The sequence below is a fragment of the Topomyia yanbarensis genome, chromosome 2 (genome assembly GCF_030247195.1).
Source record: "Topomyia yanbarensis strain Yona2022 chromosome 2, ASM3024719v1, whole genome shotgun sequence".
Lineage (NCBI taxonomy): Eukaryota > Metazoa > Arthropoda > Insecta > Diptera > Culicidae > Topomyia > Topomyia yanbarensis.
In genome coordinates, this window is record NC_080671.1 from 312,175,350 (window position 1) to 312,194,625 (window position 19,276).

Genomic DNA, 19,276 nt, shown 5'->3' on the forward strand with positions numbered 1-19,276 from the left:
ATTATTTGCCCCTCTCCAGCATCATTTTTATGGTTCGTTGCGCATTTTCACTCATTCGGTCAATCACGAAGTACAACTCCGGGCAGTCTACCTAAGCTACGCTAAGCTAAGTTACATCATTGTATCCTTTTGAGTTATAGTTTTAATTCACCAATATACCAAGAGGATCGTAGGAGAACGACGCGATAGTTAGAAGAATGAACACACATTCCCAGTTAAACTTATTCCGGAACCGGTGCGGATTTCTGAATGAAGTCATTATGGATTCCAAATCAAATGCAACAACCGATTCCGACTCAGAATCGGTTGTTGCATTTGATTTGGAATCCATACTGACTCCATTCAGGATTCCGAATCAAATTCCGAATGGTTTGACCGGGTTGGATTGCGCTCGCGGAAAGACAGTTTGAGTGTGAGTGTAGTGGTAGTTGCGTCAGTTTGCGTCGTTTGCATCGCATTAGCAGCCACCATGCGTCCGTATGTGTATTATTTTGCCTCGTTTGGTGTAGCGTATAGCGATCGCACGTTTCACTCAAAAACTGTATACATTCGTCGACTGATACGTGTTGGTGTTTGAGAAGATAGTGTTCGTAGTCGCGTCGTCTTCGCTTTCCTGCGCCCGGGACAAAAAGAAGAGCATCGCAATCAGCAATCCATCACTACGATCGAAAGTGCGGTGTACCGTTTTTCCTTCGTCGTCGCGTCGACCGTTTCTCGTACCGAGTGATTCCTTTTTGTCTAACCATCATTTCCTCCTCGTGTAGTCTTCTGCGCCCCGCATGGGAACACATAAATGACGTTTGAAAACGCTACGGCAACGTTGCAGTGGTGTAACAAACATTTTCTTTTTCTTTTTTTATTCTTTATTCATCGTTAAGCAGGAAATTCGGGTCACATGGATCCGCAAGTATGAATCACTCGCGTAAGTAAAAATAAAGAAAAAAATAGAAAAACTGGTATATTTTTCTTCAAACATATTCCAGTTTAAATATATAAAAATCAAATAAATATACTAGATACGTGTCGGTTTATTACCTCCTGTAACAAATCGAAAATCTAATTGTAATGTTACAATCCATTTGATATAAACATTACATTAAAGCGGGGCTGGTTGATGGAACGATTACTTCGGAACACTGTTTGTTCTGTATACGAAATGGGTAATCGGAAAGTCAATTGAGCTAGCACCTACCTAAATCCTGGAATTAAGTTATTTGCAGGTATGTATGTAAATACATGGAAATATCTTTTTTCTGTAAACTGCTGCCGACCAGTCGGAGATAGTATGGTTAACACATATACACACACTCCAATATACTAAGAGGATAGTAGCTCGTCGCTGTTGTGCAATCTTATGACTAACGCCATTTTGGGGTAACAGATTGACAAATTGCACGATGGACGAGCGCGGACTCTCCAAAACGCAGTTCGGATTCCATAAAGGAGTATCGACAGTGGAAGAAATTCGGAAAAAGCTCGAGAGTAGAGAGAGTGGTCACGATAGATGTGAAGAACGCTTTTAACAGTGTCAGCTGAGGATCCCCGGCTATCTATGCCATATCCTTAAGAGCTACTTCCAGAGAAGTGCTACTGTATGAGATGAACTCAATGCGAGTCACAGTGGACATACCTCAGTTCTCCATTCTCGGTCAACTCTCTTTGGAACGGAGTGTACGATGAGGTTTCGACACTGCTGCGACCTAGAAAAGTGAAAATCGTGGGTGAAGCAGAGTATACGCGATCGAGAACTGGATGAACGGAGTCAAGTTGCCGATAGCTCACCACAAGACCGAGATATTTTGTTGGTTAGCATGAAGTGAAGCGGTTCAGCGGATGCAGATATACGTCAGAGGGTCCATAATTGCATCGAGGCGTGTACTGAAGCAATTGGGTGTGATAATCGACGACCGGTTGAGCTTCAACAACCACGTTGACTACGCCCGCGAAAAGTTGTCGAAGGTAACGAACGCAATAGCGTGGGTCATGACAAACGTCGGTCAGAAAAGCAGCACAAGACGTATGTTATCGAGTATTTCGTTGCCGGTACTGCGATATGGGTTCCTGCCTGAGGTGCGGCGCTGAAAACCTAGCAGAACTGCGAAATATTGAACTGGAAGTTCCTGCTGATGGCCGTACGAGTCGTAAGCGCGTACAGCAAAATATCGTCGGAAGTAGTATGCGTTATCGCCGGGATGATCCTCATATGAATCACCCTGGCGGAGAATTCGATACAATCGGAGAACCACCAGAAACGTGTGAGATAGATAGTGAGAATAGTTGGTGAGGATAGGAGGTGAAGAGACACCAGAGAATGTGGTCTTCTAATGGCTGAGGTTCGAATGGACACGCAAGGAGATGTTTGAAACGGGAGGACCGGACATCAACCCGGATAATTTTGTCTACAGAATGACAAGCGACGTAAACACGTAGAAGGCGATCAACAGAGTGGTGACATGGCATGATGTACAACGAGCAACGTTTTCGGGAGAGCAATCACCTACGGGAAACTCCACCGAAGTAGACTAGATCCACCATTGGGGACGAGTAGACTGCGACAGAGCTACTACGGGGATGGACCGCCGGAACGCCAGCGAACCAGACGCCAAGCTCTACCCGAAATCGCTAGACCGACCACGGCATTCTACCGGTTTATCCGAGAGAAATATAGCGAAAATCAAAGAAGAATCGGTAACGGAAGAATTACTTTCAACTCTCCGTCGAGATCGCGACGAGACATCACCAGTCGCGGATCGTCGGGGTACCAATAAACCGGACATCGTTTTACATCGGAATCGCCGAACTGATTCGGCACCTGGCTGGTTGGCTCGGTTTCGGGAGAACTTCTCTTCTCGGGGAAATCACTGTCGGAGTACGCCAAAGGGCCTAAACGAGTTGCGGTGTTCAATGGCAACGGATAGGGAGCCAAAGGGATAAGGAATTTGTGGTACAAGGAAGCCGAGTCGTTGTGTTGAATGGCACAAGGGGGCCGTGGGGATCAGTAAATTAGACAACCTGAAGTTTCTTGCTCAGATTGTCCTCGCAGGGGAAGTCAGGTGTGAAAAAACGTAGTCAGTCTCCCCTCGAAGTAATAGTTCCGAAGTAGGTGTTGCTTGTGCGTTCGAATACAACACTTTCGTGAGTACTTGTGTTTTGTGAATCATTTTGAAGTGTTAATGTGTTTATTTCGTACATTCCCAACAAACAACGAAAGCTGAAGAAACCTTTATTACGAGGGAATAAGCTGAAAAATAACTGTTATAGCCTTTAGAGACCATTCATAAATTACGTAACGCGAAAATTGCTCAAAATTGACCCCATGTAACAAATTGTCACAAATTTCTCTATCTACCCTCCCTTATTACGTAACAAATACTTCGAAAAAATTTGTTAACATGCCACAACTTGTCGTACACCCACTCCCACCTTATCCAGCTAAATTGTTTGTTGGGTTGTAGCTTATTGAATCAATATCTTTGATGAATAAAACAGATACGAGTAGTTCTTAGTGACTTCCTTGATGAATATTTTAAAGAATTTCTGTGCATGATTTATCCAATTCTTCCAACTCTCCACACATGAGGTTTTCAAAAATTCAAAATTTTAAAACCTGCGTCATTTCCCATATGTGCGCGAGCTGGAGTCGCCTATGCTAATAAGTCCAACGAATTCATTTCAAAACTGTGCAACACAGGCCCAATAAAGAACACGTCTGTTGAACGATCTGTTGGACACCGTCCAACGTTGGCCCAATGAAAGATTTTCGTTGGATGCATCGGATATCAGGGTAATCACTTCATATCAGCATTAACATGCCCGTATATCTTCTTCTTCCAATTCTGTTTATTTTCCGTCGGCCTATTTCCGCTACGAGGCCAAACACCGACGCCAGAGAGGTGACACTCCCACTATCTGGATTGGATATCGACCCATCAACTCATGGACCGGGGACCAACGGCTTTACTTCCCTTCCGAAGGAAGGCGTGACCTCAGATTTTTCTCACCTCTGAAATATCTCAACGACCTCGACTGGGATTGAGCCCAGACCAACTGGGGTGGTGGCGGTCACGCTTACCACCCAACCATCGGCGCCGTCATGCCCGTATATCAACTACAAAACTCTTCTATTCGAACACCATTGACATTGACTTTATCATACACTGGAAAGGACGAGTGACAGAAAACTAAAAACCGCTTGAGCTATTATTATCTCATACTTTATTATCCTCCTTCAAATTATTAGTTTTGCTTGTTTACAGAGCGTTTTCGACTTAACTTTCAATTTGCTTCCTCTCGGTGCTATCTTCACTTTCTACAAACAGATATTTGGGGACAATTTTTTGTGTAGACAGAAGAATTGTTTGTTGGTTTTTGGTTTTCGCTTCTGCTTGTTCGATTTTCGGTATTTCTCGGTTTGGTATCATGTATCTGCATTCATCGAGTAATCAAGATTCGAAAAAGATTGATTTCTGTGCTACACTTGAACTACAGTCCATCAACAAAGCGCAATATTTAGCACGAGTTTCCGAAGCTTACTTTCGTCGAGTTCAAAAGTGGGGTTAGTAGAATAAGTTTGAATTAATGACTTAAATAACTGGTAACTAACAGAAGAGGGGGTGTAAATTATTGTGCTGATTATAGACTGGGTTTGTTTTCCTCGATTAAAGGAATTTCTGGATGCAGAACATTGCGTTAACTGAGCCGTGTCCTGTATTTTCCTGACGGACTTTTTATTTCTGTCTGGTTGAGTATGTTGGACACGTTCTATTCTACGGTGTTAATGAAAAAAGGGACGTATTCATCTACTAATTAATCATTACACATACGAGTAACAATTAATTGTGTTTCCTCTGGTAGCTCATTAATAATACAAATTGTTTAATTTTTCTCCATTTGTTTTCTCTAAATGTCGCACACAAAAAGTTTTGTCATTTTCCCCAAATGTATGTAAATGGTTGTTATTTTGTTGACAGTTAAGTATTGGTTTTCTGCATTTGTTTGTCTTGTATCATTTAGTGATTTATCTGGGTTTGTTGTTGGTATTAAAAAAGTTGTTTTATATATAATAGTTCGAGTAATATTTTGTTTTGAAAAAACGAACTGATGAAAAAACGAGCGGTTACATTTTGATTTAGCGTGTACGTTTTTTGCTGATATAATTCTTGCTTTTTACTTGAGTAGTAGTGGATAGCAATCGTGTCAAACTAAGCGCTTTTGGTGATAAACTTTTTCCTGCCATTTTTCGGCTTTAGCTTTCAATAGTGTTAGCATAATTATCCTGCCCGCTTATGTAGGTTTATTACTTTTATTCAACATCATAGTTGAGACTAGATTTTCTTTAACTTCAAGTAGAGTATTTATTCAACTTATAAGATAACATAAATATCAAGTAAAGTAACTGTGTTGAGTTAAACTAAGTGTTTTACAGTGTTGTTTTGTCATTTGTAGTCTCCTAGTAAAACTATTCTGTAAATGTTTACATTTATACGTGTTGTATAAATATTCTCGTTACATACTTTTACATGATATATAATCTAGTTTTATTCTGCTTTTTTTTTAAATACTTTAAGTCATTATTGTTAATGTTAGTGTTCTAGTAATATCAAATTCATTTTTACATAGATTATATGTCTTTCCCAATCAGCAAGTAAAGTGTATCGTAGTGACTGTTATCAGATTGAATAAAGTCGAGAATTACGGTTCCCGGAGAATATTCTCACGAAATAAATTGGGTCCGGTCGCTTTTTTCCAGAAGGAAAAAAAGCACTGAAAGTGTATTAACTGGAGCGCCAAGCGTTCAAATCATCACAAGCATAGCTGGCAACAGTGACTGACGGCTTCGGGATTAGCTGAAAACTGGGGACAACATGATTTTTATTCTCGATTGTATCTCCTTACATTTATTTACGCGCTCGCAAAAGTCTACAAAAATGGACGAATTTGAATTATCAGGATGCACAATTTTGCGGTGTTTTTGCATGATGATTGATGTTGTCTTGATTTTGTCATGGTTTGGTTTTAAAAGTTTTCTACTGCACGCTACAGGTTGTTCGGAAGAAGCTCTTTAATTGGTACACGCACACATCTCATGAGCTACGATGTTTGAATTTTGCACACCTGGTGTCTACACATCGAGGACGACATCTATAGTGTTATGAGTGTGGTTGCTTTTGCTTTGCTGCATTTTAGTTAGTATGACTTTTTTGTATCGACGGTTGGAAAATAAATCAGAAAGCCTCGAAATTATTGTTTTTTTTTATTGAAGCATGTGATAGTGAGTGTCGTACTGTTGTTGTAAATATATAGTTTACCTTTTATTATTGTTAAGATTATATAAATATGAAATTTCAAAGCGTATAGCAGGCTTGTTACAAAAAATATATGTTTTTGATAGTTTTTTTCTATTACCTTTTTTCGGTTACTGATCAAAAAAGCTATATTACTTACAGTTATTGTTTTTTGTTCTTTTTGTCATGCTTTCTTTATAATAATAACTAATTAGCTACTTAGCTATCTAACTATGAGTTGAGAGATGGAGAGGGGGCCCCTGCGTAGTTGAGGCTTCACACGGTCAGGTGTCCCTTTTAGGGTTGCAGCAGACTTCACTGTCTTCAGAATTCAAACGATTTCAGCATCACTTAGAGCGTATCGTGCCATAATAATGTTTTGAATTTAGTGGTTCAGTAGTTCAATAGTTGTCATTTGCTGTGAATGTATTGAAGCTTCTCACTTTACAACCAAAATATGTATTCGAAAAGTTCATGACAAATTGTCGAACTAGAAGTAGTTGTAAAATTAATGCTTATTCAAATTCATTGAAAACGTTACTTTTTGGAAACTATGGTGAGCAATATGGCAGATTCGAGGGAAATCATTCGGGCGCGTTCAGGAACTGCGAAGCCTACTGCTTCCCTATTCCTCGTTCGTTTGCTACTACGGTGTACGGGATGTGCCTGAACAAAACAAAAAATTACACTGGCATCACTGCGTATGTATTGCGTATTATGTAAGTGTTTGGTAGCTGAAAAGATCTCCCAAAACGGTGATGCGGTTATATTTTTCGGTAACGGCGGTGTTCTAAAAAGAAGTTTTTTCCGACTTTCCCTTAGCATATTCCTATAAATACTCATAAATTTATAATTACAATCACACTATTTAACGGTAGTTTTGCTCTTTTCTTCTTACAAAGGACCAAATTGTCGAACGTAAAATACTGATCTTGCTTACTTTTACTTGTTGCATTAATGTCAAAACTAACATTAGGGAATGTCTTTTACTTTGCTTTTGCGGGATATAATTTTACTTCCATTGTAGCATTCTCAGTTACAGAGATCAAACAGAATAACATAATCCATTGTATTCCGAACAGATTTTTTTTCTTCCATGCAGATACTCAACGTGCTCACAGTGCTAACCAATCTGCGCTCGTTGAAAACGATTTCATTCAATGCGATGCCGGACCATCGACGGCATCAGGATCTACTGTCTATAACAAGGAGCATCTTTGCGGTTCGTAAATTATTCCTTCACTTCGAAGTACTTGTAGGTTGGGTTCTCGTACCCGTTGATCTGCATATTGGCGACATGTCGCTCCTCCGGGGTAACTGGTTGCCCGACGGCCTATCGAGAGAAGAGAAGAGATGTATGTCATTCATGGAGGTCACACTTCCGATTGTTAGCAGCAAGTGTTACTTACCTGGTCGACTTCGACAAATCCTTGAGCATGGGGAGATCGTGAAGCTTTCCACTTGGCTACGGCAACTCCAACAAACACGGCGGCCATCAGGGCGATGCCTGCGAAGGCCAAAGTGAAGTAAACGTTCTTACCTTCGTGTCCGCTGGAACCGTAGATCTCCCGTCGAACCGAGTAGCTCTGGAATTGTAGATAAGTGAATTCAATAGTTTTATCAGAGTAATGGGCATTTAGGTGACATTAGAAAATCTCGCAGTATTTTACTGCCCAGCGAAAAAACCCGTTTCATTGTAAAAGTTGATTTTCAATTGAAATTTAGTGCAAAAACGTTAAAGTTCATAACTTCTGCATTGTAGCATAACGCAGGACTTTACTGTAAATTAACGGAATTACTTTACTGTTACACTGAAAATTACACGGTACTACAGTGATTTTTGACGTAGGACTACGTCTTTGTTTTCGATATGGGGGTGCACTCTGAAATTCTACAAAAATGGTACGTAACGAAAAGTGGTCCAATTTTAAACGCATATAATTCAGCCATCTCACGATAAATTTTCAAATTTTTTGCACAAATCGCCCCGAAATCCTTCTAAGAATAGATTCCAATAGATAAACCCAAAGATTTTTGATATCATAGCATTAAAAAATTAAATAATATACAACCTTGTCAAAATATCGCGCATTTACACACAGAAGATAGCGCTTCCCAAGTCCTGTACGACGGATTAGTGTACCTAGCGCGCAACGCTTCTATGAATGACGTCATCATCCACAATTTAAAAAACGGACTTGGCCAGACACGCTCAGTTCCCTGGTGAACGGCTGGTGAAGCAGATCACTGCGCTGTGTTTTTACAGCCAGTGTAGCTGAGCTAGAAGTCCGTTACACTGGCTGTGGAGGGACGCTATTGTGTCGTCCAACAGGCGACCGCTCCAACTGCTTCCTAAATGCCGCTGTAATGTTGCCAGTAAATTTTTGGTTTAACTAGCACATGTATTTGCTATTTGCGCTTGAAATTAAGTAATGTAGTGGTAGTAATAAGCTTCCTATTTTGGTTTAAACGCAAGGACAGTTTTTAAAACAGGATTTGATTAATTAGTTTAGCTCATCTAAGCAATTTTATCAATTCTGTAATTTAAAAGGAATTTTACGGAACTTGGTGAATTTGGCCCCACTTGCAACTGATATAATCAACCTGCACAAAGTGTTGCATAACGCAGGGCTGTTTTTTGGAACAAAATGTGTTATCATTCAGCCCTTCGCTATGCAAAATCACGATATTATGGCAGATGGGCTAAGCGCGGCCGTTCCTTTCAATCAGGAAAGGCCGTGTGGAATTTTGGTGAAATGCGCTAAAAGTGTCGTGGTGGTACTAGTTGTCTCTTTCGCTCTACCCATCATCATCAGCGTTGACTCATTTTGCATTGTACGCTTGGGTTCAATGTTTTGGGCGAATGTGTTGGTAGGTAGGGGAACTGGCGGTAAAATGAACACGTTAAGCAAATTATTTTCTAACTAATAAGTGAATGAGATATTACAATCACCTTATGTTTCTTGTTATACATGTTTTGTACACATCTGGTAAAAATACTTCGTCATGAACACATTTTTTTCAAACATGATTCTTGATTTCTAAACATGTCCAAAAATGAGACATGTTTATAGCGAATGGGTAAAATGAACATGTGGCGGTGGAAAAATGAACAACTTCTGGTGACCTGCAAAATGTTCTGTATGTATGCAATGCGCAGCGTTGGAAAGCATTTTCCGATCAATGCTAATATCCCAACAAATCATGAGCTTTGCATACACACAGGGCATTTTGCAGGCAAAAAAATTGGCACGGAAGAATTGAATTTTCATGACGTAATATTAACCATTTTACAATCCTGTGGTATCGAAATACATCTACAAACTTGGGGTTATCCATGTGTGTTTGAACTTTTAGGATCTGTTCGAGAGCAACTAGAAAGCTTGTTCTATACATGAGATGTGATTATATTGTCTAAAATTTGATTTTTCTTCACCGGTCCGGGTATTTTTCCCACACATTAAGTACTAAGAAAATAAATATTTTACATTAAGTAGTATAGTCCTACGTCTACAGTTCGTGCAACCCCATAGGGCTGCCCCTTGTAGTATTTACTTCTCAAGTGACCTAGTATAGATTGTAGATCTTACCAAATGCAAACTACAGTTTGGGGCTTTTTCATTAAAAAATCAGCTACGCTGTCATTTTTGAACCGATTTCTACTCGTTTTCTTGTTCTAGAAAGGGGAAAAATAGACTTTTTCAACGGTATGCTACATTATGTTCTTCTTTTAAAAATATAATGCGATTTTGGACAACAATATGAAAATAACCAATATTTTGCAATTTTCCCACCAAGAATATGCAAATTATTCAACATTTTTATAGAACAGCGTCTTTGTTTTAGTAAAAATTTCAATAGAATATTTAGTTCCGCTTCCGACGACTTGTTTATCATCAAAATCGGCTGAAAAAATCCTTAGTTTTTATTTTTTCCCAAAATAAAAATATATTCGCATGATCTCTTAAGGGGTCAGTTAAGCATTGTCACGCACTGGGGGATTCTATAATTATATCTTCCGTTTGTGTGATTAGAGTCGGAATACTAATTAAAATCAGCCAGAATTCTGGCTGAACTTTACTGGGATATAGTTCATTCGAACAGCTAGTAATCATGTGTCGTTATGGCCTGTGCTGTAAATCGGTGTTTTAACGAGTTGATGTTTGACAGTTCTAGTCCTGATGTTAGCAGGAATTTTGAGATTTTACTAAAACTAGACAACTTAACCTTATTAAGGCTTATTTTACTAAAAGTTTTCGTAATTTGTGAGCCCCTTATTTTTGTTAAAACAACAGTTAGGGTGGGTCTAATTTTATTAAGATCAAGTTGTAGAACGACAAATTTTGGAAAGTTTGCTGAAGACATGTAAGCTCTATCTGTCGTACTTTTCATTTTACAACACATTTGAAATCGGAGGTATTTCTTAGTGTTTCTTAGAAAAACTGTTTTATTCAAATAACTTTTGTGGTATTGATTTAAAACTGAAGTAGTCTTCAAGAAACTTTTGTTTTAAGGCGAATAATTTGGTTCATGGCACCACACATCTTACTATTTTTGTTGAAAAGTTATAAACACTTTTTCGCCAAAAATGGGTTTTTCGGAATAACTTGTTGGGGCAAACAAAAGACAATTCTTTTTCAACTATAAACTATAAGGTCATGATTAAGGCTGTAATTGAGCAAAAAATGGCGAATACGATATTTTTGGAAATTTCATTAAATTGATTGAAAAAATCTCTTTTTGATGTAAGTGCTTTGAATAATAGAAGCTAGCGTTGTGATGTGTTAGTAGAAAATGCTTGTCTTCAAGAACTCTGAAAAACATCTGAAGGACAGGTTGGAAAAAAAGAAAACTGAAAAAATTACATTAAAAATTTGTTTTTTTAATTGACCCATTGTAATATGTTTAAATTACTTTCAGAGTGGACAATTTAAAAATATAGTTTCGTTTTCAAGATAAAATATTATACTTTACACTTTAGTAGGTTCTATTTTTTTAAATTCAGAAAATTATCTTTTTAATGGTTCGAGATAGAGTAGAAGAAAATAAACTTTTAAAAGACTTTGTCGAAGATACTAGAACTCTATGTCATGTACTTTTCATTTTACAGAAAATTAACAAAAAATTAGGATATTTTTAAAAAAAATGGTTTTCTACATATAACATTTGCTGTTTAGATTTTTCATTATGATCACTTTAGAAATACTTTCAGATGTTTCTAAGGAGAACAATTTGTCTTAATATACCAAACAGCTAGCTTCTCTCGTTAGAAAGTTGTATATACTGTTTACTAAAATAAACTATTTTTTGAGTAAATATTGCAAGATATAACAAATATCGTATTAGCCATTTTTTGGTCATCTACGATACAAAGCATGCTATATCATACGACAGCAGCGGTGTTTAATGTTAAGTGCCTTAATCTATTTGAAAAAGTAATATTTCTTATATACAAATTCTGATAGCTTTGAAACGACAAGAAGTTTAGTAGTTGGGGTTTTAAAGCAAATTATGCGCCCTAAAATAGTTTTCAAGTTGTCCAATGGGCACTTTCAACTAAAATAAAAACTACAAAAGTTACACAAATAAAACGTTTTTCAAATTGGCGAACACGATAACTCAAAAACCAATCAACGAATTGACTTGATTTTTTGTATGAGGATGCCCAATATAGGGTTACCGTGCCCTTATTCATCTCAATAGTCACGATGTCACAATATTTCGCTGATAACACGGCTTCTACTTATTGGATTGCGTTTAAATAGGGATCAACAGCTTTGCTTCGTTCTTAAGAAGCAGATCAATAAAAAATCTGGCTTGGAAAATGTAAAATACTCGCGTTAGAGCGAAGCGAAAAGTCTAGTACAACGCACCCTTATTCATCCTACCATTTGAACTAATGCGTTGAATAGAGATGGCAGATACTGCTTTAACTAATTTGTTCAAATGCGTGGGATGAATGTGGGTGCTAAGATGAATTAGGGCGCAGTAACCCTATGTAGCCTGTCGATGAACCACAGAAAACTGAATAAAACAATTTATCTCCCTATATTTTGAAGAAAAATGAGCGAATTTTACAGTAAAATATGGGATTTTTCGGTTTTCACGAAGCCATTTTCCGAAACTCGAACTTTTTTCTATTTTTTTTTGTTGTTTATCGACTAACTACAAGTCTAAGCTTAACAAAACTTATTGAATTTCCTGTATCAGACATTTTTGTCGAAAGTTATCGTGTTCGCCGCGGAACTCCTCGATTTGGAAATGGTTGGACGTCTACTCTTGGAACGCTCGTATGTGTGGCTCTATGTGACTGAAAATATTTTTTCCGATCACAATGAATGTATAAAGCGATCCTTACATTACACAAATATCCATTGTTGTCCTTCTTCAAAATCGAAAACGAAATAACTTTCGTTTTGAGCACTTTACACGCTCCCCTTTAGGAACACCCTAAAGCTTACGTTTGGATTTCTCGTGCAATGGAAAGTATAAAAGCTAGAGTCTTCAGCAAATTTGTCTAAAATGTGTTGCTCTACAACTTCATCGAAGACAGTCAAGCTGTATCTCGAACAGTTGAAAAGTTCAATTTAAGGGGTTATATACAAAGTTGGAACTCAAAGAATCGAAAAAAAATTTATTGAATATTCTGAAAGTACATACTTTTTAAAATATTTGTGCGAAATTTCATTCAAATCGGAGCAGTAGATTTAAAACTACAGCCGTTCGCAGAGCGCTGGTTCTTCCGCGTATGAAGTTAGCACAAAACTTTGAAAAGTACTGTTGCGGTGAACGTGATATCGCAAAAACTATTCATCCGATTTTCATAATTTTTGTTTGAATTACTTGTATTTACATTCTCGTGTACTTGAACGGTTCCTTTTTCATCCAAATTTTTTTGATTCTTTGCCATGATTTTATTTGTTTAAAGTTTTGAACACCATAAAACTCAATTTTTTGGTTAACATGTTTTTTTGTCGGAAAACTTTTTTTATTGGAAAACTGATCCGTTCAAGTACACCATAATACATTTTTCTTCAATAATCTTTTTACTTTTTTGATTTCAGTTGAGCGGTTCGACTTGGAGAGCGTTCACCGTAAACCTCTGCCAAAAAAAAACTCGCTACGGGGGATGGGCCAACCTTCAATATTTTTTTTAATTTAACTTGTTTTTTCGAACTTCGATAGCACTACCAACGAGCTGTCTTTTGCTTCCTCAAAAAAATGCATAAAGCGCTTTAAAAAAATCACGAACTTAGCTCACTTTTTCGCCACAACTTTGTATGTAACCCCTTAAAATATTGCTAAAATTAGAACCAACCTAGCTTCTGTTTAAACAAAAAGAAGGGCCTTGCAAAGTACAACAATTTAGTCAAACATATAGTAAGCTTAAGTCATTTAATTTTAGCAAAAAGGTTAAATTCCTGCTTAATTCACATTCTGGACCACTGTGGAATGGTGCCGACTCGTCATTGCCATTGCGCGTTGTGTCGTTTTTTCGCTGCGGGAAAACATTTGTTACCTTATCAGCTGTGTCGTAGGCATCATTCATTTACCTCTTATTTAATGCATCAATCTTGTCACCGTAGATACTGCCTTGATGCACGCGATCATATGTTATTCCTTGTTTCTTGTATTTACGGATCGCATTCATTAATTGAATTAATATATTGTCTTCGAATTAATAAATTTTCGTACAGACAGAAATACTATACAGTAATGTTTCGATTATATCACGGTCGGTCTGTATTTTAGCGTGATATATTTGAAGCGTGATATATTCAAAACAACAAAAAATGCATTCAAGCATTAACCCATGTATTTCTATGAACAAAAAGTAATAAAAAGTTAAAGTTAGTCAAAAAGAAAAAATCATAATGGTTAATGAGCCTATTTTTGCCATGTTTCTATTATCACACTTGAAGCCGTTGGTTAGAGCAGCGTCTGCCATCTTTGTTCAACGCGTTGGGCCAAACGATATGGCATAAGCGGATAATTTTTCCCCATACAGCTTCAGTTGAACATTTCATAAAGTTGTTGAGCCTCCCAAAGCTAAACTTGAAGGAATCTGGCACGTTAAGGTATTGGGCAAATATTATGACTATTAAAATCAGTGTATTCGAAGAGGCTACGATTCAGTTTTCGTTGTTTCAACATCCATAGAAACAGTCCCATCTCCAATTATTGATGTTGTCCTTTCAAAAGAAAAGGTAATCAATTCGAGAGAAAATGCATATCTCGGCATACGTACCATATCGTTCGTATTTTGGTTTTCTCATTATTTTGTTAGATTTTCCTGCATATAACTAACAATTAACCGAATAAAAAAGAAATCGATTTGTTTACCCAATACACCAGACGGCCCCTCAAGGACACGGCAAATAGGAATTTAAAACTAAAATTGGAATCGGCCGAAAAATATTTTGGCACTCCTAGACATTGCAACAACGTTTTTGTAAAACCTGATTTCAAGATAATTCACGTTTAAAGTTTCGCGCCACACGCCCTCCGTTTATGTAAAGGAACAAGATAAACAGCGCTATAACTTTGCGTCTACTGTTTAGACCTCTATAAAAATTTCAGATACTTTCTTAAGAATCTATACACAAAGATAAAAAAATAAAAAAGCTCGACTTTTTGACCGACCTCATCATATATAAACCCTTAACGACGTATTAAACAACAAAAAGAGAACGACAAAGCAGCAAAGAGTAAAAAATCGAGAAGAAAACAGGGTACAAGATACAGCAATATCAACAGTAATAACAATAACAGCTACAACAGTAAAGATAGCAAGTGCAATAAGAACAGGAACCGCAATAAGTACAACAATAACAATAATCACAACTACAACCAAAATAGAAACAACAACAATAGCAACAAAAACAACAGCTACAAGTCCAATAATACCACCAACAACTTCAATAGAAACAGGCACAACATAAACAATAACGACCACAACGGAAACAGAAACAAGAACATTAACTGCAGTAACAACAACAACAACAACAACAACAATAATCAGAGATTAAGCAACTATTACAGAAACAGCAACAACAACTACAACAGAAATAACAACAACCACAACGAAAACAGAAACAGCAGTTACAGCAACAACAACAACAGAAACAGCATTTGCAATAGAAACAACAATGGTCTTAACAACAATCACCATAACAATCAACATCATTGTTCATCTTGCTCCTGTGAACGTTCGTGTTTTCGCCAATTTTAACGCACTTCTCAGTGGCAGACCAGGACAAACATGACGCAGCTGGTAACAGTACAATGGTTTTAAACAATATTTTTACGAATAACGAATCAAAACCAACTTCTTCGAAAACCACTGAAATTGTGGTTTACTGTCAAAATTTTAATAGAGTGAGGAGCGCCGTAAAGATGAACGAAATCCATAAGAATATATTATGCTCCTCATTTTCGATAATTCTAGGTACCGAAAAAAGTTGGAATGAGGATGTAAAAAGTGAAGAGGTTTTTGGTAGTGACTATAATGTTTTTAGAGATGATCGTGATTTACGACCCAAAGAATGTCAGGCGGAGGAGTTCTCATCGCAGTTTCATCTATATTTAATTCCGATCTTATTGTCTCACCAAATTTCAAAGAATTTGAACATGTATGGGTTAAAGCACATATCGCTGATGAAATCCACATTTTTGTCTCAGTGTACTTTCCACCGGATCTAGCTTGCAAATCAACATATGAGATTTTCTTTCAAGCAGCTGAAGAAATAATCTCTAATTTTCCTCCAGAATTTAAAGTTCATATTTATGGTGATTTTAATCAGCGCAACTTAGATTTTATTCCTGACTTTGAAAATGAGAGCATTCTACTTCCTGTCGTTTGTGAAAACGAAACATTACAATATATTTTTGAGAAAGTTGCATTGCTAGGACTCAATCAAATAAACCATATAAAAAATCAACACAATCGTTATTTAGATCTGCTATTAACATTAACATTAATCTTCTTTATGAAAAAATGAAACGATTCACACAGCAATAGAATTCTCTATTTTTGTGCACAAGAATCATAATTCCATTGACTGTGACTTCGAGGACGTCTTCGATTATAGAAAAGCAAATTATGAAAATATTAAATATAAATTAAGCAGTGCTAATTGGCAGTCCCTTTTAAAGAATCAAGAGGACATTGAATGTGCAGTGCAGATCTTTTATAATATTTTATGGCAAATAATACAGGAGGAAGTCCCACTCACGAAAGTTTGGTTCAACAAGGAAATTATTAATTTGAAAAATCGGAAGCAAAAAGCTCACAAAATTTACAGAAAACACAATAATCAGGATAATTTGGAAAAATACCTCAACATTCGTGACCAACTAACTTTGGCTATTTCTTCGGCATTAACTGTATATAATGCAAAAACTGAAAATGAGATCAAGTTATTCCCAAAAAACTTTTTTAATTACATCAAAACTAAATTGAATTCATGCAACTTCCCATCAAAAATGTCTTTAGATGGGAAAGAGGGTGAAACTTCAAAAGATATTTGTAATTTCTTCGCAACATTTTTTCAAGAAACTTATTCTAACTATTCAGATAATAATCGTGACTCTTTTCTTATTTTCCTGATTATTCAAGAGATGTTGGTGTCAGTCACATTAATGTTCAAGATATCTTGTCTGGTCTCAATGATCTAGATGTCACTAAAGGCTCAGGATCTGATGGAATTTCACCTGCTTTCATAAAGAATTTAGCAAGTGAGCTTACGTCACCTTTATTCTGGCTGTTCAATAAGTCACTAGAATCTGGTATTTTCCCAAAAGATTCTTTTTTAATACCTATTTATAAATCGAGTAAAAAATTCGCAATTATCGTGGAATTGCCATTCTGTCTCGCTTTCCCAAACTTTTCGAATCCATCATAAATAAAACCATTTTCAACTAAGTCAAACATAAAATAACAAATTCACAACATAAGTTTCTTAAAAGCCGTTCAACTAGTACAAACCTTTTAGAATTTGTTGATTACTCGTTAAATGCCATGGATAAAGGAAATCATATAGAAGCCCATTACACTGACTTCAGCAAAGCTTTCGATAAGCTGGATATTCCCATGTTAATGTTCAAACTTGAAAAAATGGGAATCGAGATAAGACTCCTCAACTGGATTAAGTCGTATTTAACAGATCGTCAGCAAATAGTAAAATTCTATGAGATGAAATCTGATATAATTAAAGTTACTTCGGGGGTTCCCCAAGGTTTACACTTAGGACCTCTTCTTTTCATTTTATATGTCAACGACATCTCTCTTATTTTAAAAAAAACATTAAAATTCTCATATATGCGGATGATATGAAGCTATTTTTAGAAATTAGAAATAATAATGACTATAATGTTTTTCACAATGAAACACAAATCTTTTATACATGGTGTTGTAAATGTTTACTGGAATTAAATGTTAAAAAATGTAATCTCATGACTTTTAGCAGAAAACAAATCACGGCTTCCGTGTCAATTACATTAGGTAATCAAACCGTTCAGAAATGCGATAAAATAAGAGATTTAGGAGTTTTCTTAGATACAAAATTAAAAATTGTGGGCGTAGCGTAGTTGGTAAATCGATTGCCTTGTACGCAGCGCACCTGGGTTCGAGGCCCGACCCCGCACATAGGGTTAGAAATTTTTCATAAGAGATTTTTCTAACCCGAAGAGGCGAATGACCTTAAGGTTAAAACCTCTATAATCGAAATAAAAAAAAAATTGTGGATTATTACAACACAATTGTTCATAGAGCTAGTAATATGCTTAATTTTATAAAACGCTTCGGATATCACTTTCAAGATCCTTACACAATTAAAACTCTTTACGTAGCATATGTTCGGTCTATTTTAGAATATTGTAGTATTGATTGGTTTCATAAAAAAACAAGAAGTGAGAATTGAGTCAATCCAAAAACAGTTTCTATTATATGCACTACGCAAGTTAAGATGGACAGTATTCCCTCTTCCATCTTATGAAGCACGTTGTATGTTGATTGATATTCAAACATTGAAAGAACGTCGGGACTATGCTATGATCTCGTTTCTAAACGATATCGTCATGCAGCGTATTGACTCATCTTACATATTGTCAAAATTAAATTTATATGCTCCTACTCGCCAATCACGCAATAGAAATTTGTTCGCGATAGGTCATCACCGTACAGACTATGCTAAATTCGGACCACTAAACCAGATGATGGCGGTGTATAACGAGCATTGTGAAAGTATTGACCTTACCATGCCCCGAACAAGTTTAAAACAGTTTTTCAACTCTTTACGGCATCATAGTACATAGAAATAGTCTACAGGATAGTATATAAGCAATTAATATTTGTATAATGTAGTCTACAATTTGATTGACGAATAAATACATTAAAAAAAATTAAATTGTAAATTAAATTATAATGAAGACGTTTAACAAGCATCATACAACCAAGCGAAGTGATAGTAGGAGGAAACGAGACATTGCTTGACTAGGATGGTATTGAACCAATTCAAGCGTCAATCCAACATTTTGATTCATGTTTCAATTTATTAACATCCATGCAATGAAACATTTTGTACAGCAGGTAAACAAAATTCGGAACACACCGTGCAGGAGAGGCATCGGAACACGATGGCAAAACTTGCACAAGAAAGTTAGAAGTGGATGAAGATGTCGAAATTCGCTAAAATAATTCTTGATTGGCAAGCGAACTGCCGATGTGGCGAATATTCAGTTTTTCATCGCAGCTTCACACTTCTACACTTCTGAAATTCTCACGAAGGCCTGATATTTTCTCAGTCGAGTCTCTGAGACCTTAGACTGGTACAGAAACAATAATGTTATTTTTGTACTACACTCCGCCCTATTAAAAAGTTTTTAAGCCGTCGTGAACGCAAATGTTCGTAATACTCCAAAAACGTTTCAAAATGCCTTTGTGAAAGGGTGATTGAAATTGTCTATACAAATCGACCCTTCCTTTACACTAA

The 19,276-nt window shown here is 36.7% G+C and overlaps 1 protein-coding gene across 9 annotated transcripts in view; it reads right to left on the reverse strand.

Annotated features, from left to right (window-relative positions):
• Positions 1-4,198: 4,198 nt before the first annotated feature.
• Positions 4,199-19,276, reverse strand: part of LOC131683573 (amyloid-beta-like protein) — a 268,575-nt gene continuing 253,497 nt past the window's right edge. For all 9 annotated transcript variants that reach the window (XM_058965655.1, XM_058965656.1, XM_058965660.1 and 6 more), the window contains 2 exons: positions 7,694-7,870; positions 4,199-7,617 (listed from right to left, as the gene is read on the reverse strand). In XM_058965655.1, the coding sequence (XP_058821638.1) occupies positions 7,516-7,617; positions 7,694-7,870 (279 nt within the window). In that variant the 3' untranslated portion in view covers positions 4,199-7,515. The remainder of the gene's footprint in view (positions 7,618-7,693; positions 7,871-19,276) is intronic.